Consider the following 26,644-nt stretch of genomic DNA (forward strand, 5'->3'; position numbering starts at 1 on the left):
CGATTCTGGTCCTTTGTCCGTGCAAAGTTGAAGGCCAAATCCTTGCCCTCGGTAGGTGAAAAATGATGGCTCCATCGCCCAATCTGCCAAGGAGAAAGCGAATATATTCAACCAGTATTTCTATTCAACTTTCTCCCCGGTGGACCGGAATACCAGTAAACCTGATATTGATATTGTATCAGTTGATGCCTTATCTAACTTACAGTTTTCTGTCGATGTTGTTCAAGATGTGCTGGCCAGTCTTGATATAACTAAAGCGGTCGGACCTGACAATATCTCCCCGCTCATTCTTAGGAAATGTGCCGACATACTTGCACCGTCTCTTACCCAATTGTTCAACAAATCAACCACCTTTGGTAAGGTACCTTCAGAATGGAAGGATGCCAACGTTATTCCTGTTCATAAGAAGGGGAATAAAGAATTGGCATCTAATTACAGACCGATTTCTTTGTTATCCATAGTGAGTAAAGTCATGGAACGGTGTGTGTATGACGCCATATTTCCCACTTTACGTGATGTTATCCATCCTCTCCAACATGGGTTTGTCAAAGGTCGATCTACCACCACCCAGTTGCTTGAGGTATATCACCAAATTGGCTGTGTACTGGATAAGGGGGGTCAAGTAGATATGCTTTTTCTCGATTTTTCAAAGGCATTTGATTCAGTGCCCCATACCCTCCTGATACATAAGCTGCAGATGTTTGGATATGGTGGGGATTTGTTAAAATGGTTTGAATCATACTTGTCCAACCGACGGCAAAGGGTTGTGGTAGAGGGTAGCAACTCTGAGTGGCGACCAGTAACCTCTGGTGTTCCTCAGGGGTCTATTTTGGGGCCACTTCTGTTCCTATTGTATATTAATGATCTACCCATCACTGCAGCAAACTCCACTGTAGCACTGTTTGCAGATGATTCTAAATGCTACAGAGAGATTTGTAACGCTGTAGATTGTCAAAAATTGCAGAATGATATTTTCTCTATGTACGAGTGGAGCCTTCGGTGGGGGATGTCTTTCCATCCATCGAAGTGCAAGGTTCTCCGTCTGACACGTTCCAAGAGCCCAATAATTTTTACCTATCATATGTCAGACATCGTTCTATCTACAGTCAAAGATATGAATGACTTAGGGGTTTTGGCCCAAACTGATCTGCTTTGGAACAGTTGCTAGAGCCAATTCAATGGTTGGATTCATCAGACGCACTGTTGGTTATGAGTCCAGCCTTGTGGTACGCAAATCCTTGTATGTATCATTAGCTAGATCTTTACTTGAATATTGTTGTCAAATATGGTCACCTCTGTCTCGCAATCTGATGTCCTTGTTGGAGGGCGTGCAGAGGCGGGCAACCAAGTTCATTATAGGTGCAAATGCCAATGCTTGTGAACTTGACTACAAGGCTAGACTAGCTCACCTCAACCTGTTACCTCTTTCATATAGGAGAGAGATCGCTGACATCATGTTGTATGTTAAGTCCACGGCTAATGTGTACGATTTAGACATGCATAATTATGTTTCATTTTCATCACGTCCAACAAGAGGTAGTAGGTCTCATATGTTAATGCCAGTTCGCTGCAAAACATCAACATTCGCTACTTCCTACATCCCTCGCTTGGTGGCTGAGTGGAACAGACTGGAAGTCAGAGTCCGGGACATGGGGGCTGTCGCTTCGGGGCAGTCCGAGCTTTTAACATTCAAACGGGGTCTTGTCAAATCGCTGACCAAGAGATTTAATGATCATTTTGTTACTGACAATCTCTGCACGTGGACGTCTGCTTGTCGGTGTGCCACATGTCTGGCAATAAGGCCACGGTAGACATGGGCACTTCCACGGCCGGATGTACATGTGTAGAGATCTAGCTATTATGAAATTGTGCAATTATATATATTGTTATTATTGTCTACTTACGATGTTGTGCAATATGTTTAATTAGTTTCAACTATGATTGATTGCAATGTCATTTATGTCTTTGGGGAGGGAGCCTGTAAAGGTGGTCTCCACCTGTTTCTCCCTTCCCTTCCACTTGTGGCAAAGCTTGAATAAATAAATAAATAAATAAATAAAAAAAATTCAAGGGACCGGCAAAAACTGACCGCTATGGCCGAGTGACCACTATACAAAGGTGACCGCTAGTACAGGTTTGACTGTACATGGAAACTCAATGACAGTATTGCTAAAGATATTGAGTTCTTGTGTGTGTAATTCAAAGTTAAACAAAATTGATGCATTTTCTCATTGGTTCTTCTTTGTAGATTAGATAGCTTTTAGACATACTAGTATTTACATGTAGATCTTTGTGGTCTGGTACCTTGGGTGGTACAGAATACACAATGTTTATATTCTATATGTATCTCTTCCCCATTAGAAAGAGCTCATAATACTTCACAATTATAAGCAGTCTGTGTCTATCTAAGTCCAGTCTTATTAGTATTATTCAAGTCGCCAAGGCTAACAATTATTTGAGTCATCACATGCCACCCAAACAGCTTTTTTTTAAAAGCATTTCTTGTTGTATTTGTCACAGGTCCAGTAACAGTCAGTAGCCGTCCAACCTGGCAAAAACCTCAGTCACAAGACCCTGGTCCTCAGAACGACATGACCAGTGGTGAATCTGAAGCCAGTGCTGCTATCCTCGGGTTATATTACTGTCAAAACGTCAGATCCAGGCAGGATGCTGTACAGCAGACAGCACCCAATTTCCTGGGTCAGGACTCCAGCCTAGTCGAGTAAGTCTCACCTTTTTATATGCTGTAAATAGTGTTTGACCATGAGCCTTGGGTACTCTGCTTCTAGCAGAGTGTATACATGTAGCTGCTTTGAAGAAAGATACATAGCTTTTTTTTTACTTTTTACGAAAAAAACTATCAAGAAATCTACATGTAGCCTATGTTAGAAGATATGTGTGTTACATGCCAGATGCTGTGTGTAAGGTTGTAATCCAAGCTTTAGTGCTATCAATCTTGAACTACTGTTCACCTATACTAGCTAGTGTTTCAGAGTCATGTACTAAGAAGATACAAGTTATACAGAACAAAGTCTGCAGGCTGGCTCTGAAATGTTCGTTCGATACACCAGTTGCCAAAATGCACTCTGATCTTGGTTGGTTATCAGTGAGAAATAGATTTGATGTCAGTACTCTTAAGTTATTTTTCAAGATTGTCACCACAAGTGAGCCACAGAAGATCTATAAATCTCTGGTACCAGTTCATGCGTCTCACAGGTATTCCACTAGGCAATCAGTGCACGACTACTCATTGCTCAAACCTAACAACAATAGTGGAAAGAGGATGTTTGTTTACAGATCTGTAAAGCTGTGGAACGCATTACCGAGTGAAGTTAAGACTACTGTATTAGCAGCTGATGAGAGGCAGTTCAGGAAAATGACACGTCAGCTTTATGGAACTTAAAGGCTTACCCTGACAATATTGTATATATTCGAAGCAATTTAGTAACTCACAAGTTTTATTGTTGATTTTAGTCATAATTAGTTAAATGACCTCTGGCCTCAACCTCAATTATTTTAATGTGTAATTGCAATGATTGTATGTATTCAGTGCTTGTATTTTATGTGTTGTACTGTTAATGAGCCCTGGAAGATTAGCCCCTCATGGGGCTAAAGGGCATCTCAATAAATCAAATCAAAATTCAAATCGAAAGAAAGATGTACTCAGATAAGCATCATTTCTTATTGTCCAGGGCTGGAAAAAACACCTGCATATGCAGGTTAGTGCAGGTAAAATTGAAGGTGGGCAGGTATTTCAAGTAAAATCTGTCTGGTGCAGGTAATTTTCCAGTGAAGGTATGCAGGAAAAAGTATTTTGATCCCAGTGGTGTATACTTATTGTTACCCTTTTATACATATGAAATATTTGTGATTTGCAATGACATATCATTACATTTGCTAGGAAAACTCCTTTACTCATAACAGTCTTTTTGTGGTTTCAGCAATTTGTTGGATATAGCACCTGTCCTTATTGTAGGAACTGCCGATGCCTTGGTCTTCATCAATGCACACACTTTTGAAACTACTTCTCTTTTAGACTTCGGGGGTAAGTAGCCATGGACTTGGACTGTACCATTGTAAGTTGTATGTCGTAAGTGGAATTGTGTTAAAACTCCTGTAAGGTTATGAGATGTCATTTAACCTTAAGCATGCTGAAGTAGCCATCTGCATTTGGCTTATCAATCCTCTATTGGTTAGGGGGGAAGGCAGCAGGGAGAAAGTTAAAGGTTGACCCCAACAACACAGCAACGTTCCGATTCCAAGGTTCCTATTTACCAGTGTACTATTGATACTTCATTTGAAGGCACCTTTCAAATACTTGAATATCATTTTGCCAGTTATGTGTGAATTGAAAAAATGTGCTTCATGTACATTTTGTGTAGGTACCATTCCTTCCATTGCTCAATACTCCCTTAGCACTAGAAGCTATAACCGATGCGCGACCAAAAATTTGGCAGATTGCAAATTCTCTACCTTTTGTATGTTTTGCAGTAAATCATAATTGACCATCATATTCCAATCATAATTCCAACCTTGGTTTCTCAGTGATGACCATTAGTAGAAAAGGGGCCCTAATGTTGCCACCATTTCTCCCCGCAGACTATATCCCGTCCATGGTGAAAGACGGTCCGTCCCAGTGTAACATCCCGCTGGCCGGGAGCTTTGCGTTTGGCCAGGGAGCTGACCGGCAGCAGGTGTGGTGTCTGGTGGGCAGTCTGTTCCAGAAGTCAGTGGACGTACTGAGACTGACCGTGCCAGCACACGAGGGTCTGGGCCAAAGGCTGGAATCGCTAAGCCTTTCCTCACCAGTTGTAGACGATGGAGCCGGTGGGGAGGGGGGCACTGTGGAAATAAGCGTGCTCTCTAGGTAGGCTGCGATTAAGTGGATCTCGTCCAAAATATGTCATCATCAGCTTGTCACATTGAATAATACAATTATGGCCCGATTTACACGTGCGTCGTTTTACGCCCAACACATATAAACGACGCACGTGTAAATCGGGCCTATGTTTAAGCTCCTGTCCCTGTCCACCAATCAACTTGGCTGAAGTCTTGCTCCCAACCTACAATGTACTCCTAACCGTGTGTGGTTGGGGTGGAGTTTGGTAGTGTTCTGCAGACCATATTTGGCTATGTGTGACATGATTTCAAGTGCAAGAACCTACATGTAGCACTGTAAATTTTGTCCCCAGACAACCCAGCTCGACAGGTTTGTTTGGGTACAATTCAGGTACCCTTGAACCATACCCTTCTGCTCAGCTGACCTTGTAATGAGTAGATAGCTAGGAATGTCTGCCCACCAGTTCAGTTCCGGCCGGTGTCACTCTTAATCCCACACATCCCTTTTCTCACACGACCCTTTAATAGGCTGATAGCTGGGAGTATTTAGCCACCTTTGTTACATCCAGCTATTGTCACTTTTGATCCCACAGATCCCTTATTTTCCCATTTGACTCTCTACCTCCTAGCTTCTTCAGAGACATTTTAACCTAAAACATGACGTCTTAACTCAAGACAGCTCTCTTGCCCCAATGAGATATACTAGTAACCAGTAAGGCTTTGTTCTATGATTAAAAATGCCTGATTTATACAGTAATATCAGGCCATGTTGATCTGATTGTATGGATGACATCCTTTTGGAACCCCAAAACTGATGCGAGGATGCAAATGTAAAAATAATATTTGCAAAAATAACGTTGCCTTCATTATGAAATCTACGTGGTCATAAAGGTTGAACAAATGACTAAACACACAAAGTATGGTATGGCAAAATAGTAGACGCTTCATTTTCATTTCTTTACATTCATTGTCTTCTTTGCCCTTGGAATTGATTTTGGCATTCTACAACATTACTATCATTTTTCGATTATTTGTTTTACAATTTGCAGCATATATTTGCTCATTTTGTAGCTGCTTTATACACGGAGTGTACGCTTTACAATATATCGAAAACCTTTATTTTGAAACAAATTCATATTCATCCACGCACGGATGTCATCCATATAATCAAATTAACATGGCCTTAGATTGAATTGAAACTTGGCCTGGTGTAAGGAAGCAGACTATGTGCATGTGTGTGTGTGTTAGTGTGCAGCATGGTGCCACAAGTATATGTCTATCCAACTGTCTTTGGTCTGTCAATTCTCAATACATTATGCAATGACCATTCCACAATTTTTCCCACAGCACACCGCTGTCTGAAAACTCCCCACTGAGGTCAGAACTGGTGCCAAGAAGCAAAGAAACCAGCTCAGGAAAGCAAAAACAAGAGGTACACTCAGTAAAACGTACATCACTGTACATGTACATGAAAGCATGTTAGCAGAACGTACTGCGTCTGTGCGAAACCTGTTTAAATGTATTGTGTATAGCACATCATCACAATGTCTCGTTTAAGGTCGTGTTCACATATTTAAGGATGACAGCCCATCTATAATTTTCATTTATTGTCTCGAAAAAGATATTGTCTTCTGATGCAACTTTGACCAAAGTCACTTCTGTTCCAAGAATTTATCATTACTGCGAACAAATAATTCACCAACTTTCTTTTGCACCTGTCGCCACCAGGAACATGCAGTTCCGCGAACATTTTTCTCGCGAAATTTTGCTACCACAAATATAACGTGATTTACAGTATTGACAGACAGAGAAGCCAAATAAATCCTTTGTGGACTTCTTACAGTAAATTTGACCTTCAGCCCAGACTGTGGCCTCTCGTTACATTAATCAGGTAGTCCAGATGGTCTGTAATTTGTTTAAATGGGTTTAACTTGAGGGCAATTCAGGTCACTGTCAGTGACAATTTAGTTCATAGACCATAATAGCTTTCCAAGTGTCCACTATAATTCCAGTGTCTGTCTTGTATATTCTATATATTCTATATTTGTCTGGCTGCTGGCATTGACAAAGCGTACAAAGCAAAATAGAATATACTCTTTAGGAATAGACACCCCTTTTCAGGTTTGATCTGTGAAAAATAGTAAAATCTGCCATGTATCTTTGAGATGTAATGCTGCAGACATTCTTTTGAACTATTCCTTTCATAATTGTATAGGCATCATTATCTCACCAGGTATCTTCAAGTAGTAGAAAATCTTGTTCTGACATATGTTTGCATTACACACAGTAGCTTCAGAAAGTTTATGCAGTATGTTCTACAATTGCAAGGTGGCGCTTCAATACTACTAATTGAAACCTTCTTTCTCTGCCATATGCAGGCCATCTGGCAACCAAACCTAAAGGACAAGTGGGAGATCAGCCACTGACATTCAAAAGTAAAGTCAAGTCCTCAGGCTACACCCAAGCACCAAGGTATCTGAGAACAGATACAAACATTTCCCATTTCTAATCAATTCTTGCCCTTTTTAGTTACAAAATGTATCATTTTACAAAATGTATCATTTCTTGAATAAATGGTATTTCATTTGATTCCCCATACTCTTTGCATGCATAAATTGTAAAGATGTGTTGATGAAGGTTAGACATCCAGGTAAACAATACTCATAGGAAATTCAAACTCTATTACTGGTGACATCCACCACTCAACAGTTCATTTAGTGAGTGGTGGATGTCACTTGAAACGTCTGGAAATTTCCTTTGAGTATTGTAAAGATGTGTTCTGTGTACTTAGAAACAGCAAGAATAGAAATTATACCAAGTCTTTGTTCTGGTTTTGCTTAGAATGAAGATGTTCACTCCAAGCACGAGGCCAACCAAAGGCAGCCCAACTACAAATAGAGCTGGGACCAAGTCTACTGGAGGAGACAGGTACAGTATGTTTACATCTGCACCATATGTATTAGGCCTCAGCAAGTAATTTTTATGGATGACATCAGCGCGCGCATTGATTCTCGTCTGATTTCGGGGAAATAAAAGAAATTTTGTTGCCTTCTGACAGTGGTCAACATGCCAAAAATGGACAAAGACGTCTGTTGCCATGCCAAAAGGTGGATGGAAGATAACTATGAAGAGAGGAGACAAGAAAAGGCTCTGATTTAATGTTTTGTTTCTTACTTTGATGCAGTGATGAGTATGTGATGTGGCTGTGTATATGTGATGTTCCCACTGAATCAAAACCATTTGTACAATGATTGAGTCAAAATTTTAAAATGTAGGAACCTTTTTTTTCGCCCATTCGCATTAGATTTGGAGTCTGTGGAGGATGTCATCCACAAAATTTACTTGCTGTGGCCTTATGGGTAACTGATTAACATAAAATTTACTAGTGTTAGCTTGTGTTACAGACGATAAAGTTGGTATGTCATCACAATGGTGGACCAGTATTTGCACTCCTTTTACGTGTTACCGGGTACAAGAGATGCCATACATTTTTCAGATATCATACTGTCAAGACTTAAATCAGTTTCAGAGGACCGTAAAACTTTTTAAATGGCAAATTGATTACTAGCACTCAGATGTAATTTTGCACTGACTTGTTTTTCTGTAGTAACCGATAAGATGATTTGTTCATTTCATTTAGTACCAATTTGTCTCCAATCTGATTCCCAGCTTGATGTAATTATGTTACGGTGAACCTGGCAACTGAGTTGGTCAAGAACTGTCCTTAACACACTTAAAGGAACAGGTTTCTCATCTTACCTACTCCTCCGTTCCTACTGATTTCAGTTTTCTTGTGAAGAAGACTTGTTCTTGTACTTTTACACATAGGAAGGACACCAAAGGTAAACTATCTTCACATGGTGTCTGCTCACATCAAAGACAACATGGTAAGGCATGGTCTGGTAACCTTCACCTGTAGCCTTGGGAAAACCTGGTGGCCTGGCCTTCAAGAAGGCTTACGGAATTTTCCAGCGTTCACAGAACACACGGCCAGCTGTAGGCGTCTCCCCGTGTATTTTTCTAGACGCCGGCGTGTGATTTGCGGCCCGACGGTGTTTGTAGGAGGCGTGTGTCCGAAAGGGGTTCATGGCAAGGTTGCGTCATGGGGAGCGGGCACTGTTTGTTGACATGCAGAGCCCACGTTCAGGTCCAGGTGCGGATTCAAGTCCAGAGGTTTAGGTTCAGGTCTGGACCTAAACCCAGGGCATTATACAAAATATGGAAGGGACTTCCCAATGGAAAATGGGGCATCTTTACTGCAAAATTTGTAGCGAGTACTGCACTAGTAGGGTTTGGAAGCAAGATGTTGTTTGCGGGGCAGGTCTGAGCACACAATTTAGGGAGGCCGACACTTGCCGATGCCCAATGGCAATGTTTTCTTCATTTTGCTGCACAAATTTTTGACCATTGTAGATTTCAGGTGGTTTAGAACAAAAAAGGGAATGTCACATGATTTTTTTTGTAAGTCCGGAACTACGTGTAGTTCCCTACATTCAGGGTTTTTTTTTTTGGACTTGAACCTAAACACTTATACGGGTTCGGAACTTCCAGCGGTACACAGCACTATTGACATGCTGACTGAACTTATGACTTGTGCTGTGGTTTTTACAGGCCAGGTGTGAGGGAGTTCCCCATGGCCAGCGGACCTCCTGTCAGTCTGCAGAAGAAACTGGAGGCTGCGGAGAGGCCCACGCCCATCAACAACATCACCTTCTCAGGTAACCTGCCATCGCACGACATTGCCGTTAGGTGGCAAGGTCGAGGTCTTATGGTAAGGCCACACCAATTTAATTTGTTGGTCCACGGATTTGCCTGCTTCATTTTTTCTGATCTGGAAAAAAATTTCAGGCTCTGAGTCATTTCCAAAATGCTCATATTTTGGCGACAGCAGTTGAAGGAAGTCCCTTCTCTTCAGAGTTGTTACAGTTTTTCCATCCATCAATGCAGTGGTTTGCTTAAAAGTTTGAAATTCATTGTTTCAATTACAAACCAGCCTGGTATGTTGGTATTTTTTTTTCCCGTCGCTTCATTATTTTAAAATCAGAGAAACAACAAATCAAATTGGTGTGGCCTTAGAATCTTGACTTAGAATCTGAAGGTTCTGGGTTCAAATCCCAGGGAGGGCTCACTGTTGTTTCCTTGGGAAAGGCACTTCATACCTTCACATGTATTTCCTCAAGTGACTCAGGTGTAAATGAGTACCTAGCTTCGGTTAGGGAGACTGTAAGGAGAGTCGCACCTATCAAAAAGACTTGGGGGTCCTTCCCGGTGTGAGTTGTTCAAACCTTACAGTCTGGTCTCAAGTTTGACATCTTGCAGAGGATCCTTCTACAAATGTAATAAACCTTCATAAATGATTTAATTAAAGACGGAATGCCTCTTTGGTCCCAGAAGCTCCATTTTTGGCATCACTACTTGCACCCACTACATAGCTGGTTTGATAACATCGTCCTAGATCATCGAGGAAGAATTTGGGCGTGAGTTTCAATCCCACCCACCCAACAATTAGGATAGACTTTCCCATAAATCAAAATATGCATACTTGGCACACTTGACACAAAATGTTGGAATGTCAACTGCATATCTGAATGATCTCTTGTTATTCGTGCAATGCTGTTTTGAGAAATAAACTCTCGGTTGAAGTCTTGAGGGATAAAGGACCCTCTTATCTCTTCCACACATCAGAATGTTACTCCAGACAATGCAGTCATTGTAGAAGTATTTCAAGTCAAGTCCAACCTTCAGTCTTTGCTTTTACACTGGTAAATCTAGAAGTTTAGTTTCAGAGTTGTTATTATTACCAACCTGGGAGTAACAGGGTAATGTCATATAGGTTAATATTAAAGGAAATATGTTCTGTGATGTCTGTATAACCATTAACAATAAAGTTTTGTCTGTTAAAGATATCTTTGTTACAGATGACAGGTGCTGTGGAACACTTTAAACCTTGTTACGTTAGAACCTTTTAAGGATAGTCTGGTCCTTCCCTTGAAGCTGGTTTTGTCTGCATAACTGTTATTGGAGTGTAGACGTCAAAAGGAGATTCTGTGTAGCGATAGGTTTGACTGGAAACCAGATTGTCTGGTGTGTCTTAGCAGGAGTCAAGGAGGCTTGTCGGAAGCTGGCTAGGCTGTGGTCATTTAAGCGCCGATGAGCCCATTTTGTCAGCACAGAAGCATTCCTAACACTAGAGCAGAATTACTTTGCAGGCATTTTTGGCAAGTGCCATCGCAAAGTGGTCATCTCAGTGCTGATGAGCCCATTTTGTCACCACAGAAGCATTCCTAACACTAGAGCACTAGAGCAGAATTACTTTCCAACGCTTTTGGCAAGTACTATAATTGCAAAGCGCTACAAGGCAAAGTGAGAAGATGAGATTACTCTTGGAAGCCTGACAGACAGTGACAGTCAAGACTAAGTGTAGAAAAGGCTTACGGATCCTTAAGAGACTTAAGACCTGGAACACCACTTAACTCTGGCCAAAGCAGATCCACCAATGTTTCTACTAAGTGTTTTAGATACAAACTGCACTATCTTGTGCACAGTCCGTTCTAAAGAGGATTATCCTTTGAAGTTAAATCCCTGTTTGGAGGACCCATGTGAAGTGTGGCACAGTTATACTGACAAAACAGAGGGTATCACATGGTTGTGTTGATAACATATAGCGGCATGTTATACATGTAACAGTCAGACCAATATAGACAACATGTGCCCATTCACAACTTGTGTCTGTCCACAGTCCAACATGTCTAGCCTATACCAGGCTTCAGAGACAGCTGGAAAGAGTAGAAATTGGCCAGATAGACAGATAACATGCCAGGGGAGTTAGTCCACAAAAGGAGTTAACAGTTTGCCTCTACCACTAGTAGTACCAGGCTTCAGAGGTGGCTGGAAAGAATAGAAATTGGCCACATAGACAGACAACATGCCAGGGGAGTTAGCCCTAAGTCTACTAACTTTTTTGAGGAGTACAGTTTGCCTCTACTACTACCAGGCTTCAGAGGTGGCTGGAAAGAGTAGAAATTGGCAAAAAAGTACAGATAACATGCCAGAAGAGTTACTCTTAGTCCAGTTAACAAGTATACAGTTCAGAATGACAAACGTTACTCCTTTAACTCCCCTAGGATATTATCTGTCTATTTGGCCAATACTGGTACTCTTTCCAGCCACCTCTAAAGCCTGGTTAGAGGCTAGGACATGTCAGCTCTGTGCAGGACTGTAGAAATGGACGTGTACCAGCGACCAGAGGGTATGATCGGTATGACGACCCTGGTCCCCCACAGGTGTTTGTGGACAGTCTGCCCCCTGCGTGCCCCCTCCTATGAACTGATACCCCCTCCATGTTTATAGTCCAGTCATGGGTTAATCAATAGGAACATGGTCTGCTTGTGGCCTCTGACAGTTTGGTGAAAGCCCTGTGTTTGCAGTGATACCCACTTTGCCACCAATTAGCACACGCTGTCCCCCGAGGCAGCAACATCCAGTATGACACTGGTTTGTTTGATATTGGATGTGAAAACAGATTATGTGTTCCCTTAGGGATGATCTGAGTGACACAATTTATTATCGTAAGGATTACCTTCCCTTGTGTGTGCGCTAAACAGTACATTATTGTTGTCTTGTCGTTGTTTTTATAGGATCACCGTCAGTGGTCAGTTGTTTGTTCCTATGTGTGGTAGGATGACTCTCCGGTCAGGGGTAGCCTTTCATGTCCACTTAAGCCACTTGATTTATTTTCAGGTTTGAACAGAAAGGTCATGTGTACTTTTCTTGAGGATGTAATCTGGAGATCTTTGACACCATTTTACAATGTACCTGAAACAATGGTCCTTAGTTAGAGAGTCACCTGTTACACCCTCTTTAATTACTTTATCTTGCGATCATGTATAGACATGTTGTCTGGTACCCTGTGTTTGACCTGCTGCAAGGTGTACAATAACCTTGTGTTGAGGCAAACATAATATGGTATTTGTTGCATTCTTCTAATGGTTTCTATGCAATTATCAACAATGTAGCCATTGTCCTGAATCAACACAGAATGAAAATGTTCCTAAAGAGGGTAATATTAGAGATAGTTGTTATAAATAATTACTATTCTGAGGTTAAAACATAAGCCTCCCTTAGATTTTTTTTCTATCTACATGTATGTCACTTCTCACTGAGCATTAGCATCCGAATTGCCAAGACAGAACATAGTCAGAGGTTTGCGCTGAGGAAAGAATTTCACTTCACATTTAAACTGTCCCTAACCATGATAGTAGTTATCTCTGGAAGATTGTTCCAAAGTTCAACAGTTGATGGGAGATCCTATGTTTGACAGTGGGGGAGTCAGGGATGACCAGAGTGTTCTTGTGCTGTGGTTTTGACTGGCGTGTCACCCTCTGTACCTCTTTATGTTTAGGAACAAGGCCATTTTCATGTAGCAGGGCTGGATTGTCAAATATTTCTCTAATTTTGAAAACCTCATGACTTCCTGTGGCCCTCAATGGTTTTTTAAAAGTATAGGTGTTAAGATCAAATGTGCCCTGTTTAAGTATTTTTGAAAGGCATCTAGATAAAGGGATGCAGACCACTAAAAATAGAGCTATCTGGTCCATGAAGTGTCCTTGATGCATGATGACCAGATGATACCCACAAACCTAATGATCCCTACAGCCTTCCACAGCGTGAAAGGTTAACTCAAAGTGGTCCGTTTAAGGATCTAAAGTTTCATCTGCACACAGAGGTTCTTTGATCACTCAGGTGACTGAAGCCCATCTCACCTGAGGTGTGCAGGTGGAGGTGTGGACAGACGGCACACTTCTGGCTTCCTCATGTCTGCACACAACTCAAGTCAACTGTATCTCACTGTGACAGAAGGAAAGGAAGCTTTCAGGTTATGGGTTTCATGCCCGTAGCCAGGATTTTGAAGGGGGGAGAGGTTCTTTCCACTGTCTGAATGGACCAGTGAGCACCGAGGGTGCAAGTTCCCAGAAAATTTTGAAAATAGAACCTTGACCTTCTGAAATGGCATTTCGAAGGAAAAATCATGCATGACTTTGTATTCAATCATTACAAAGTGAGCAGTTTTTCTACAGTTCCAGTCCCGCTGGTGATACGAATCAGTCCATCTTTTAAAGAAAAATCTTGGACCTTTTATAGATAAAAAGTAGACCTTTGAGCCTTGTGTCGGAAAGGCTACGGGCATGGGTTTGGAAGGTCAAATTGCATTTGGAATGTCTCAGATGTAGTGAATATAAGCATAACACAAGGACATACTACATTTTTTTTATGTAAAGCTCCTTACAATTGATATTTGCTTACACATACATGCACCCAACCTAAAAAATTGGACAAATATTTTTTTGAATAAGATATAAATGTTATCAGAATGTCAGCAAACACTAATTATGTTTCATTTTCTAAAGAAAAGTCCTATAACAATGATTTTATTACTTTTCTGACACTTTGAGAGTTTAAGAATATCATGTATACTACTATGCATTAAAATCTTTGCATACGTAAACCTACAGAAATATTTGGGTGCACTGGTGCACCCACAGAAAAAAAATTTATCATCCCGCTTTTCTCATAGCCATACATAATGTATGTTCAGGTCGTATTCCAGCCCTCGAGGTAACATGATCTGAACTTATGTTCTTGACATGTGAAAACAGGACAATTTACACACAGGAAAAAATTTGATCAATTTTCGTACGCTAAGGTGTGTGTGCAGTTTTTGTAGTCAGGTTTCTACCTGCATGTGTGAATCAGGTCACAGTTTCAGGTGAACAATGGGTATTGTTGTAGAGAGTTTCAGGTTGAGTAGGCTCTTGCTGTAGTCAACAACATTATCTTTGGGCAATCTTTCAAGTACGCAAGTGTCTCTCAACAGGACAGCCTGTTTGTTGTTGATACTTCTATTCTCAAAGGTACACTTGTTAAAACCCTCGGTTGGGTTACCTTTTTGTCCTTAGGCCACACCAATTTAATTTGTTGGTTCTCGGATTTTTTCAGAAAAAATATGAAGCGACAGGGCGAAAAAAATAAAAATAAAAACAGGTCTAGGCATCCTATTATAGCCCCAAATGCTACAATATGAGCCATGAAGTCAACAAAAAAGGCTGGGTTAAATTTAAAGTATAAATTTTGAACTTTTAATCTAACCACTGCATTGATAGATGGAAAAAACTGTGACAAGTAGGAAGAAAAGGAATTTCCTCAACTGTTGGGGGCAAAATATGAGCATTTTTGAGTTGATTCAGAACCAGAATCTTTTTTTTTTTTTGCAAATCAGAAAAAAATGAAGAGGCGAATCCGAGAACCAACAAATTAAATTGGTGTGGCCTTACCATAGGTTAACATCGCACATTAAGAAAATGTTTTGGCATGTTTGAGTATAAAGGTGTATTATTTGAAGTTACAATTAGTGAAAGGTAAATAGAATATTGGAATCGTGGCATGTTTATGATGATAGTTGAAGACATGAAAAACCACGAAGGTACTGAGTCAACTTACATAACTGTGACAAAACATGTCTGTTACAAGTCATGTATCAAATTTTATTTGTATGTAAATGACAATTATGAAGACTACATTTTTTATTCTGACATCTAGAACTTTCTTTACAGTCATAGGTCAAGACCAATCCATATCTGCCAAGTACTAGTAGCTCTTGTCAAATGGGATGTCATAGGCAAGAATAGTCAATGAACTAGAGAACATTCACCCCAGATTGCTGATAACGCCTTTTGTGTGCATCAGATAAAAAGTGGCTCCTTTGCTCTTGAGTCGTGATAATTTCAGCACAATGCACGTCCGTTGTCTGACTGAAGAACTCTGACTGAAACACCTTACGCATTGTGTACAACGTGCTGTTTGTTTCATCACATGGAACAAGATCTGTTTTCAGTCTAAACTATCAGCAGATATTACGTCTTCCTGTGTCGGTAAATGCTGTAGTATAGAGAGAACTGATACTGGTAAATTGTTGCTGTCAACAGACGGAGATATCTCTTGGCAGGGCCGCAATTCCGGACTCTCGTGTCAGCAATAGGGATCATCTGTCGATTTCCTTTTGATGCAGGAGGTAAAAAACAGGAAGGACCCCCTGCCAAAACACAGGTGTCAGCGAGCAGGTTTCAGCTTGGCTGGCCTGGTGTGTCCATTACTGGTTGTAGTTGCGGTTTGGACACATGCCCAGAATGGTCTTCATTCACTGATAACACTTGTCTGGTTAGGAACAAGAATATGTCAAGTTATTTTGACTGAAATAGAATTAAATATTAATTGAAATGAGCTGCAATGTCATAAATACCAATGACAAATGCGCACACATGATGTACATGTAGATATAATTTTGTTTCAGCTGCCCTTTCTAAAAAAATAAAACGGCTACAAAAACACTGTTGGTAATTTTACTTTGATATTGTATTGTATTTTCTAAAAATTGCAATTTCGCTGTTCCTTGGTTTGCATGGTATGACATTGACAGACAAGAAAAATGACTATTTTTTTTAAAGATTCGGTGGCCTAGTCTTCTTGGTTGACGGTTATCACTCAACCGTTCTCTTTTCTTTCCCCTTGGAGTGTGTTAAAGTGTTTACATTGAGAGACGACACTTGGCAAGAACAAGCAGAAACTTAAACCCAAGCTACCGTAAATTCCCCAATAAAGTGGGCACTTTTAAAGCTTTGCACAAGACTATGATAACACCTGCGTGCCAATGTCAACATCAAAATGTGAACTTGATTTTACCTCCAAAACACAACCACATTCATGACCGCTTTGTTGAAGTCAAATTCGTCTCTAAGAAAATGTCAAGTTTCCTGTTTCCCTAGAAAAACTGCCGACCCTAGCCTTATTTTGTGTGGACCCCTGGAAGGGACATAGACTTGTTGAGCTGATTGACCTTTTCTAGCTCCATGATCTGACACCTGTGTGATGAAATGTTGCACAATCGGTTTTCCAACATTGACATTAAAAATACAAGTGTCCTCATGCAAGTTTTACTTTGTTAAACTGCATTGTATAAGTTGGATCTCTAAGATCGTCACCAAAGTCTAAAAAGAAGAAAAAAAATCCCTACCTATACCGACCCTAATTTTTCCGGACTGAAACAGGAAACACATATTTTCTTTTCCTAGACCTTATGAATGATGATGGTGACTTTGCCTTGTTATGTCAGCATCAATGTCACTATGCATTCTACTACTGGTATAGAGCCCCATAAAGGGCATCATCTTCAAGGTCAACGACCCCTGATTTTGGCATTCTTTTGGGGGATGGACGGTTAAACCCAATGACATTTACCCTTAAGTACTGCCACCTGCTTGGAACAACTTTCTTATTAATACCCCATGGGTCCTCCTTTAAGCCATGTACATGTACTTATGGAACACACTTATGGAACGATGTACATGTAAGTTGACAATGTATTATAAACCGCAGTGACTACATTGGTCCATTACGCATCCTGGAATTTATAAGACCCCCCAAATTTTATTTGTTGGGTCCCAGATTTTTTTAGAAAAAATGTAAAGCGACTTGGCAAAGTAAAAGAGAAAACAGACCAAACAAGGCATCCTATGATGGCTCCAAAAGGTAGTACTATATAGGAGCTACATGTACATTGTATGACGTCAACATAGACACTGTAACACTGGTTTGTAATTCAAACAATGAATTTTAAACTTTTTGTCAAACCATTTAATAGATGGAAAAACTGTAACATCTAGAAACACAAGGACATTCCTCATACAAGTTATTATAGTAATAGCATTTTGGAGTTGATACACGACTTGAATTTTTTTTTTGGCAAATCAGAAAAAAAACAATATTATTGATTAAATTGGAATGGCCTAAGTAATTTTATTACTTGTGAACAAAGGAATTTGTGGAGAAAGTTTGAATACAATGGTCATTTCTTTTGTCTCTTTTAGTATAACTATACATGTACATGACTTCATTGTCATGTCACCTGTTACCTGTGTGGAGATGTTTTGTAAGCCTTTTTTACTTGACGTACTGTAGTTGCCCTTGATGACTTTTGTTAAGATTTCAGACATATATCATAAGAAGCTACCAACTGACCTTTGAATCTCTCAGATATATTCCAGATTCTAACTTGCAAGTCATTCATTATATTAAAAAGAATATTTTGTAAGACTAAGTTAGAGAGACATCTCACATCAAAGCTATTTTATGAAGATATATGTTTTCACAAGGGAGACTTGGATGTGTTAGTCCAGATCATATGGTATCAATATTCGTCTGTTTATCATGTCTGTAAAAATCTCTCTACAAATCACTTCCAGGGTTTGTAGCGTTTGCTCTTGCTCGTACTTGGCTTGATCTACTTTCTCTTGTTTCTTTCCCCTCAAGGCAACGGAGCTGCAGTTATAGCAGGGGGAAGGGGTTTCTTCCTTTTTCGTCTGCCATCATGGCCATGATCATGATCTGTGTCTGAAGCATTTTGATGGGAAACAAGTGTTCCAGAATGTTTATTCCAAGTGAACAGTAAATTTAGGAGGGCTTTAATACAAAACATGATGATAGATTTTGAGAGGGTTGGCAACACTTGATGGTAAACTGGCTTGTTATTGCAAAAGTTCATTTGATTGTTCCATTGATAAATACAGACTCCATCATGACTTTTCTGACCTACTGTATGACTACAAAGAATTTGTACAAAGAATTTGTCAATAATCATAACGATGACAAATAACGACACTGCTATGTAGAATTAAAGCAACCAACCATTTACAATCAATGTGGGAATTTAATTAAAGCAGGATTAACTGTGAATTGAAATAGCTAGCCACACCTCCCAGAAAAAGGCACAAAGGCACAGACCCTCATTCATGAAAATCCACTTTGAAAGAAACTCAGAGTGCTATAAACATGTCAGATGTCAATTCTGTAGCCACTTAGCCTATAAACTTATAAGAACAGATTGACACCAGAAAGAATTGATTTACCGTGGTATTCGGCAAGTATTATTGTTGAAAACAAGGTAGTAAAGTGTGGAAATACCTTTCAACCTGTCGGTTTCTGTGGGTGTCGTGGGTAATTTGTATTTCCTGTTTGTCGTTTTGGACATTTGCCTCAGATGTCAGAACCATCCAGCGACCTTCACACAGTGGGTGCCTGTGCCGGCCACATACCTTCATAAATTCCAAGATCATAATGGGACACAGATCCCACCGAAACCCAACACTGTGTATGATGGTGTAAACTCTCACACAACAACCAGTAGTTATTGTAAATGTTTAATGTTGTGTAACCTCTTCATATCTCCTGCAAAAATAACCTGGACTTGATCAAAGTGGGGCCTGTCGTCTGGATGGCCAATTTGAGAAGACATTCCATCTTTGCTATTGAAACAAAAAGATGATTGATCGGAAATCCTCAGTCTAGACCCTTGGTATGTATCTGGTGTGGTCACGGACCATTTGAACCTGTATATCACTTGCAGTCCATCCCCACTGCTTGTTAAGACACTGTAGTTACCATCTTCTTGTGTCAAAACAAAAGTTGATTTCCTACCTTTATCAAAGTATGCAATCTTCATTTTTCCCTGTATGTTGTTGCTTTGCCAACATGCAGGTTACCTGGTTCACGGCACTGGAGACTATGTCTAATTAGAAAGATCAGTGACTGTGACAGCTCATAGATATCCTTACCAAATGCCTCAAGTTGAAGTTCCTAACATGTAGAGGAAACTGACGTCCCGTCTTGGCATTCTTTTCAGCTTTCTTGGAATGATATTGTCTGGGACAAGAATCTAGTCTGTATCTGTATCAGTATAGCCGGTATAACCGCCCTTCAGCATAACACACCAGCTTCGCAGGCACGCGGCACGGAGGCAGCTGGCTATATTACACCGAATGACCTGCTACACCCAATCTTTACACATCTAACTGCAGGAGTTGTTAAAAGCTTTCTAGTGATGATCCCCCATCTGTATCTGGTGGCATCGAGTTCCAAGTTCTACGATAGTTCTTGAAAAATACGAGTTGTTGAACATCTCAATTCTTGGTTGAGAGCTCTCTGATATTTGCATGACTGTTTCTTGTTCTTGTGTGTAATCTTCAATGTCTACGAGCTACCACTACAGTAGCCAATGTTTTAATTGTGATAGGGGGAGCTTTTTCACTAGTCTGCCACCTGTTAGCTTGTTTGTGTCTTTCTGTATATTGTCTACTGTGCATTATTGCCAATTGGCACTCCATCCTACATTGTACCACAGGCTGGTCACATCTGTCCAATTTACAGGGTAGAAAAGCTATTTGTGCCCGTCTCCACTGACTACACCTTCAACCTTAGATACACATACATCATATCATTCACCTAATTCCTAGCTTTGACAGTTTGAAAAATGCCAGGCCCGGCTTTTTACAGTATTGACAGAAACGAGACACATTCATGAATGAAAACCTGTCTCTTTACAAAGTTGAAGCTGTCACCAAATGTGACTACTAACCCAGCCTAGCGGAAGACAAATGTTGAATGTTGTGTTACAGTAACCATAATTGTATTTTCAGCTTGTGATATTGGGCAACGTGCTGGGATAGTAGGCAGAGATAACCAAGCAATGTTCGACACTGAATACTGTATGTTCCCAAAAAATATAGGACATATGAAAGATCCATGGCAAAAAATGGAACATAATTAAACTCTATCTTTCATAATGAAGTTTTGATGCTTATTATTAGATCAACACAGCAAAGACAGCTCACCTCTTTCTATCTTACATACATACATACATACATACATAATGGTCGGATAAGAGGCTATAAAGCCTATAAAAATCCGCTTCTTAAGCTGAAACATGTTATCGTTTTAAAGATCTAATCTTGTTTTCCCAGAACTTGTACAAGTCTAAAGTTCTTTTCATCAATTTCAGCCATTACTAATTCTTACATGTACAAATGTAAGTTCTGGTTGTCCAATTTGTTATGGTGTACATGTAAAGACATTTCAAATTACTAATTAGGCTAGACATCCAAGTAATGAGGTACACAAACGAGTCAAGCAACTTGATAGATTTTGATAGAGTTTCAAAATCTATATATGTCCAGTTGCTTGAGTAACAGTTTTCTGATGTAAAGCCAAGTTCAAAAGTTAGACCTTCCTTGCACGAAGTTGAAGGCTGTCACAGTACACATTCAAATGGAACCAACATTGCACAAACACTGTCATAATAATACTAAACCACATCACTCTTTTCCCGTTTCTTTAGCTAATAATACTGCAGGGCTCAAAATCCTTTTTTCTGCAGACCTGCACTGGTGCAGGTAACATTGAAAATTACCTGACAAATTCTACCTGCACCACTTAGACTTTAGGAAGTATAGATGATATTAACTGTTCAGAAACTATTGCCATTATTTTTTTTATACTTAATAGGTGGTAACAGTCAATGCAGCAAATAAAAATACACATACACCTAATACGACTGGCCCGGTGCAGGTGTGGTGCAGGTAGACATCAGAAATACCTGTGCAGCTCCAATTTTACCTGCACTAACCTGCATATATACCCAGTACACGGACCAGTACAGGTTAGGTGCAGGTAGACATCAGAAATACCTGTGCAGCTCCAATTTTACCTGCACTAACCTGCATATACCCAGTACATGGACCAGTGCAGGTTAGATGCAGGTAGACATCAGAAATACCTGCACAGCTCCAATTTTACCTGCACCAACCTGCATATACCCAGTACATGGACCAGTGCAGGTTAGGTGCAGGTAGACATCAGAAATACCTGCACAGCTCCAATTTTACCTGCACTAACCTGCATATACCCAGTACATACTACATGGACCAGTGCAGGTTTGGTGCAAGTAGACATCAGAAATACCTAGTACACTAAAAATAACCTGGCATATTTGAAGCCCACTACACTGTATTGTAGTTCAACTGCTCTGGCTGTTTTTGAACTTTGGATGCAGCCTAATGAGAACCATGTCCCCATCTGGGATTTCTGGGGACAGGTCCAGTAGCTCAACCTGGTGACACCAATCTCCACAACTGTCAGTCAGATTCAGGCACGGCAGGCTGGTATGGCTGTGCAGAACGACCTTCAGCCATGGCGCTGTGTACAGTGAAGGTCTCCCTCCAACTTGTCCAGTAGCCAGATCTGCCAAGCTTTAGTCTGGCATTCCGCAGGACTTAACAGCTTTCCCCACCGGGGGTTTAGTTTAAATCTAGCCACCATCAAATTCAAGTGTACCTTGTTTACAAGTATTTTCTCTTTTTCTGTGGACTGGAAATGATAGGCTGGTTAGATAAAAAAGATGTGCAGCGGCATCTCCAGGTACTGTCATCCCATTCATCTCAAAAGGCCATCCACTATCCAATATACTGTAATTCTTAATTTTGCAGTACTTTTACCATGGTTTTTGCAGTCACTTCAGAATCTGCACTTCAAACTTATCATTACCATTCACAAATAATTCGCTCACTCAGACTTTCTTTTTTTCTGCACCTGCACCACCATGAACATATAGATCTGTGACCACCTCCATTTCTCTTCAGACCGCAAACTTTTGGTACCGTGAACATAAAAATGAATTACAGTATCGCTGGTATCTTTCTACGTGTATCTACAACATACTACCGCTATCTGGCTGATTTCAATGACATCAACTCTGTTGTTTATACACATATTAAGATGGTACAATACAGAAATACCTCTAAAATCTCATAATGTATCATTATGATCAGGTCTTCCTTTGTCACAATTTGCTGTATCACCTGTTTTCTGGTGTTTACAATCCTTTTTCCTCCAGAGATAACCCGTTTTTCCGTGGAATTTCTAGCATGGAATTTTGTAGAACAGTGGGGAATGGTTTGTGCGGAACAGTGTCAGGATGTAGGCAGATAGCTGCAGGAGATGTCTCACCTCTGTCATGTTGGATGGAGCTTCTTTGTCTCAGGCAGCGTCTATGTACTGTGATTCGTATACCTTAATTCAATTTATGTTTACTACATAGCAAAAGTTTGCAGTGTGAGAAAATGGACATGTTCGTGAAACTACATAATAATAAAAATCTTAGTTATATGTTCACAGTTGCGGCAGGGGAAGAAATTTAGGGTTCATGGTATTGATAGGTTTGCGGTATAGAAGTGACTGCAAAAAATGGGAACATAAAAGTACAGTACAGCAAAAAAATTGTGAATTACAGTGCTTTTCTAGTCTCTGAGAACCAAGGAGTGAACCTCCTTGGAAGAATGTTAAAGGTTTGGAAGTAGATCAAGAATGTGGGACGTCAAACAACTGTGTTGAGATGTGTGAGGTATCAAGCTGTTGAGCTTTCAACTTTTGAGTCAGAACATGTATTCACCAAGAATAAAGTAATGTGATTTTAATTCACTCTTTAACCATTGCTTAATGGCAGTATTCATAATCATCTAAGCATTGAAAATGTATTACAAAAGTGTGTTTAGTGATCACCTCTCTTCCAGGAGAGATTCTAAAGATACATACAATACAGTCATAGATGATTTTTTAAACGAAATTACGGTCAATGTACATCTCATACTGTAACTGACAGTGATCTCAACTAATAGTAATGAAACTTCACAATACCTAATAAATGTAGAAACTGGTGGAATTCTACTTATAGCTTGTGTTTTTTGCCTTTGCCTGTATGTTTCAATGTACATGTAATGTGTTTCGAAAATAACATTTGCGAATTTTGTATTTCTAGTTTTAATTTCTTGTTCGGTGGTATACAGGTATACAATGTACTTTGGAGCTCGTGTACAATATTATCACATCGTAAAAGTCAATTTCTAGTATTAACGGCATAGCGTAATAGCTTAGATTACAGGTAGAATGAAAGCTGGCATTCACAGATTATTTTCTTTGCACATCCCTGCTAAGCGCTGTACGCAGACGGTAACTGTACCTCCCAGTTCCTTGTAGGCGGGCTTCTGTTGATGCTCTGACAACTCTAAATGTCAGCCATCTGAATTCCAGTGTCTTCTGGTAATCCCCATAGAACGCCGAACTTGACTCAACAGTTTACATTAGATGTCTAGAATTCTGTGTTTCTCTCATCAGATGGAGCCAAGCCCTGTAAACCACAAGTATTTCTTCTGTATTGCTGGATGGTTCAAATTCTTTTGTCTGATGGTAGTAAGTTTTTCTTTTTTCAACCACTTGATGTTAGACCTTGTTTTGTCTTTACTACAAGTAGATAGAAACCACAGGCTTCGTTTGAGATTCCTGTATTCGTGGTCAGTCCCTCAGTTGCAATTGACTTTTCAAATTTCAGGAATAAAAAAATTTCTTATCTACATCCTCTCTAAATGTGCGTTAAGGCTACACTTAGTTGTGTTGATCCTTTCAAGCCACTAACAGACAGAGATAGCAAGTCTTTTCTGTAATGCGTCATTTAAAAAGGGGTTATTAAACAATGGAGATGTTGATGTCCAGATGGCACCCTAGATGTTGAGGGTCTACATGGGAGGATCCTGTCAATGCTTGATGGTAAATTTTGGGCTCTCTGCAAAAGGTTTTGGGAACAAGTTTGTTGAATTGTTTGTATTTATGGGATGTTTTGCCATTATATAGATGGCAAAACTAGGCTGTGGACATGGACACTAACCGAACACTCCTTTATGACTTTTGACCAATTTTGCTTCACAAACAATTCACCGATAACATAGGCCAGCTATGATTAATTGAGATTGCAGGCTGTACCTGAACGAAAAAGGTATGCAAACACTCTATGTAAGTTGTGTTTTAGCATTTAGATCTCTCAGAAAAAAAAGAAATTGCCCCCCCAAAAAAGCAAAATCTTTGATGTATTTCACCTTGAAGGTATGGAATATATGCTTGTCACGAAAAGACGTGACAAGCATATATTCCATGCCTTCAAGGTGAAATTCCCATCATGCAATGCTGAAACAAACACCGTGCCATCTCCACATGTGGTACGCTCACTACCCATGATGCAAAGGTGGCGGCCATCCGTGCATTCCCCTTCCCGAGGCCTGGTACGGTAGACCCCACATGTCTGTATCAGTTTATGCCTTGTTCTTGATGCAGTTACTTGACAGCGCTGGTGGCAACATGTCAGAGCTGCGGCTATGCCAAATAAATCACACTGCTACCTTCACCTTTTTACCGCACTCCCAAATTCCATGTGTTGTCATGTCAAGAATCCGTTTTCTTTTAAATTACCATTTGCATTTGCCCGTATTTTACCTTCTCTTCACAGTGTCATTAAAGTATGATTTGTTTGCAAACTGCAAATAACTAGACTTCTTCCAATCTCATTGATGTAACGTTACATGTATGTAGTAGTAATTTGACCAAAAAATACCTGAAAACATTGTGTTGTTTAATCCAACGTTGGACACTTGATCCTTATTTTCCCATATCATAATTTATTATGGGTTCACCCCACCACGAAGTGGTGTGGTGAAACCATATTGTCTTTGCTGATGATTCTCCTCCTTCTTCTCCTCCTGCCATATCTTTAAATGGATTCAGCTTCTTCATTTTAGGGCCTAAGGTCCTGAAATTTGGTATGGAGGTACAATGGGCAAATACCCCTAGGCGTTTTTTAAATTTTTGTGATACAGGCTTTTAGAATGGTTTTATTTGAGTTTTTTGGCTGTGTTATAGCAAATGTATTATTGTGTTAGTGTGCCGTATTTACCACGTTTGGGCATGAGTCATCACAATGGAATGCAGGGCATCAACCAATAGGCATGCAGCTTTCCTCTATTCTTCTTGCTGATTGGCTGTTGGGATTTAACTTGATTAACACCTGCACAGAGCATTTCCATACTGACAGTATGTCTGTATTCAAGTGTTTTGGTAGGTATTTCAAGCTTTCCTGCTCCAGCATTGGAATGCGGGGCATGAACGTTTTTTTTTTATTTTGAAAATCAACAGTTTGCATTATGCAATTAAAAATCCTAACCAATAATGTAGGGAATAGCTATCCAACTGTTGTTTTAGTTGTATGTTACTTCATATTATAGTTATATCAATGTAAATCATTGTTTTCCCTTGTGTTTCTCATTCTTTCCCTGCCATGTCGTAAAATGTGGTGAACCCATCGCTGTATTTGCTCCAAAGCAAATATTGGCCTTTCTAGTTATTCATGTATTTTTGTGTAGATAACAGACGGTGATAAATTGTTTAGGAAGAGCTTTCTCTTGACCTTGATTTTGTATTTTTTCTCTCTACGTGTTGTGTTTCCAGTCATAGTTATGACTGTATTCTTTGAATTATAAGCCTGAAATAGTTTACCTACATGTCCACCAATAAGTATGCAATAACAGTGATACATGATTTGCTTCCAACATGATAAATCATCAATATGATAAATATCAAACAAGATAAAAATCTTTGGCTGGTATTCTTGAATCAGACACCATGTTCCCACCCATAATGGTCTTGATGCATAAATACCTCAGACTCAGGCCATGTAACAACTTGTCTTTGATGATAAGATGCTGTTATGATGTAGTTATGTTGATGAAAGGATGAGGATCAGATGTGGCCTGGAGATGAGTAGCACATGTGAAGTGGCTACAGAAAGTAAGACCAATGTGGTCATTGTAACTTAGTTTACTTCTTGTGATGACTGACAGTCCAAGTGGTTGATTGGAAGGTGACGGAAGAACAATCTGAATTAGCATGTGGGCAGAACGTACTGCGCCTGTGCAAGAGCCAGATTTTTCAAGTTTTTATCGGATGTTTGGTCAGAATTTTTCCTGTTGCAGACGTTATCTTTTCCGAACCAACATTTGAAAAGTATAGATGGGATGTCGTCCTTTTATACGCGGATACGAGC

The 26,644-nt window shown here is 40.0% G+C and overlaps 1 protein-coding gene across 2 annotated transcripts in view; it reads left to right on the forward strand.

Annotated features, from left to right (window-relative positions):
- Window positions 1-26,644, forward strand: part of LOC109484921 (WD repeat-containing protein 27-like) — a 102,578-nt gene that overhangs the window by 8,099 nt on the left and 67,835 nt on the right. The window contains exons 9-14 of one of the 2 annotated variants that reach the window (XM_019788271.1): window positions 2,521-2,722; window positions 3,942-4,045; window positions 4,600-4,867; window positions 6,187-6,271; window positions 7,218-7,311; window positions 7,681-7,767. In XM_019788271.1, the coding sequence (XP_019643830.1) occupies window positions 2,521-2,722; window positions 3,942-4,045; window positions 4,600-4,867; window positions 6,187-6,271; window positions 7,218-7,265 (707 nt within the window). In that variant the 3' untranslated portion in view covers window positions 7,266-7,311; window positions 7,681-7,767. Of the gene's footprint in view, window positions 1-2,520; window positions 2,723-3,941; window positions 4,046-4,599; window positions 4,868-6,186; window positions 6,272-7,217; window positions 7,312-7,680; window positions 7,768-9,450; window positions 9,558-26,644 lie in introns of those variants that run through there. The other variant, XM_019788273.1, reaches the window with a different exon arrangement.

The sequence above is a fragment of the Branchiostoma belcheri genome, unplaced genomic scaffold (genome assembly GCF_001625305.1).
Source record: "Branchiostoma belcheri isolate BF01 breed outbred unplaced genomic scaffold, Haploidv18h27 scaffold71, whole genome shotgun sequence".
NCBI lineage: Eukaryota > Metazoa > Chordata > Leptocardii > Amphioxiformes > Branchiostomatidae > Branchiostoma > Branchiostoma belcheri.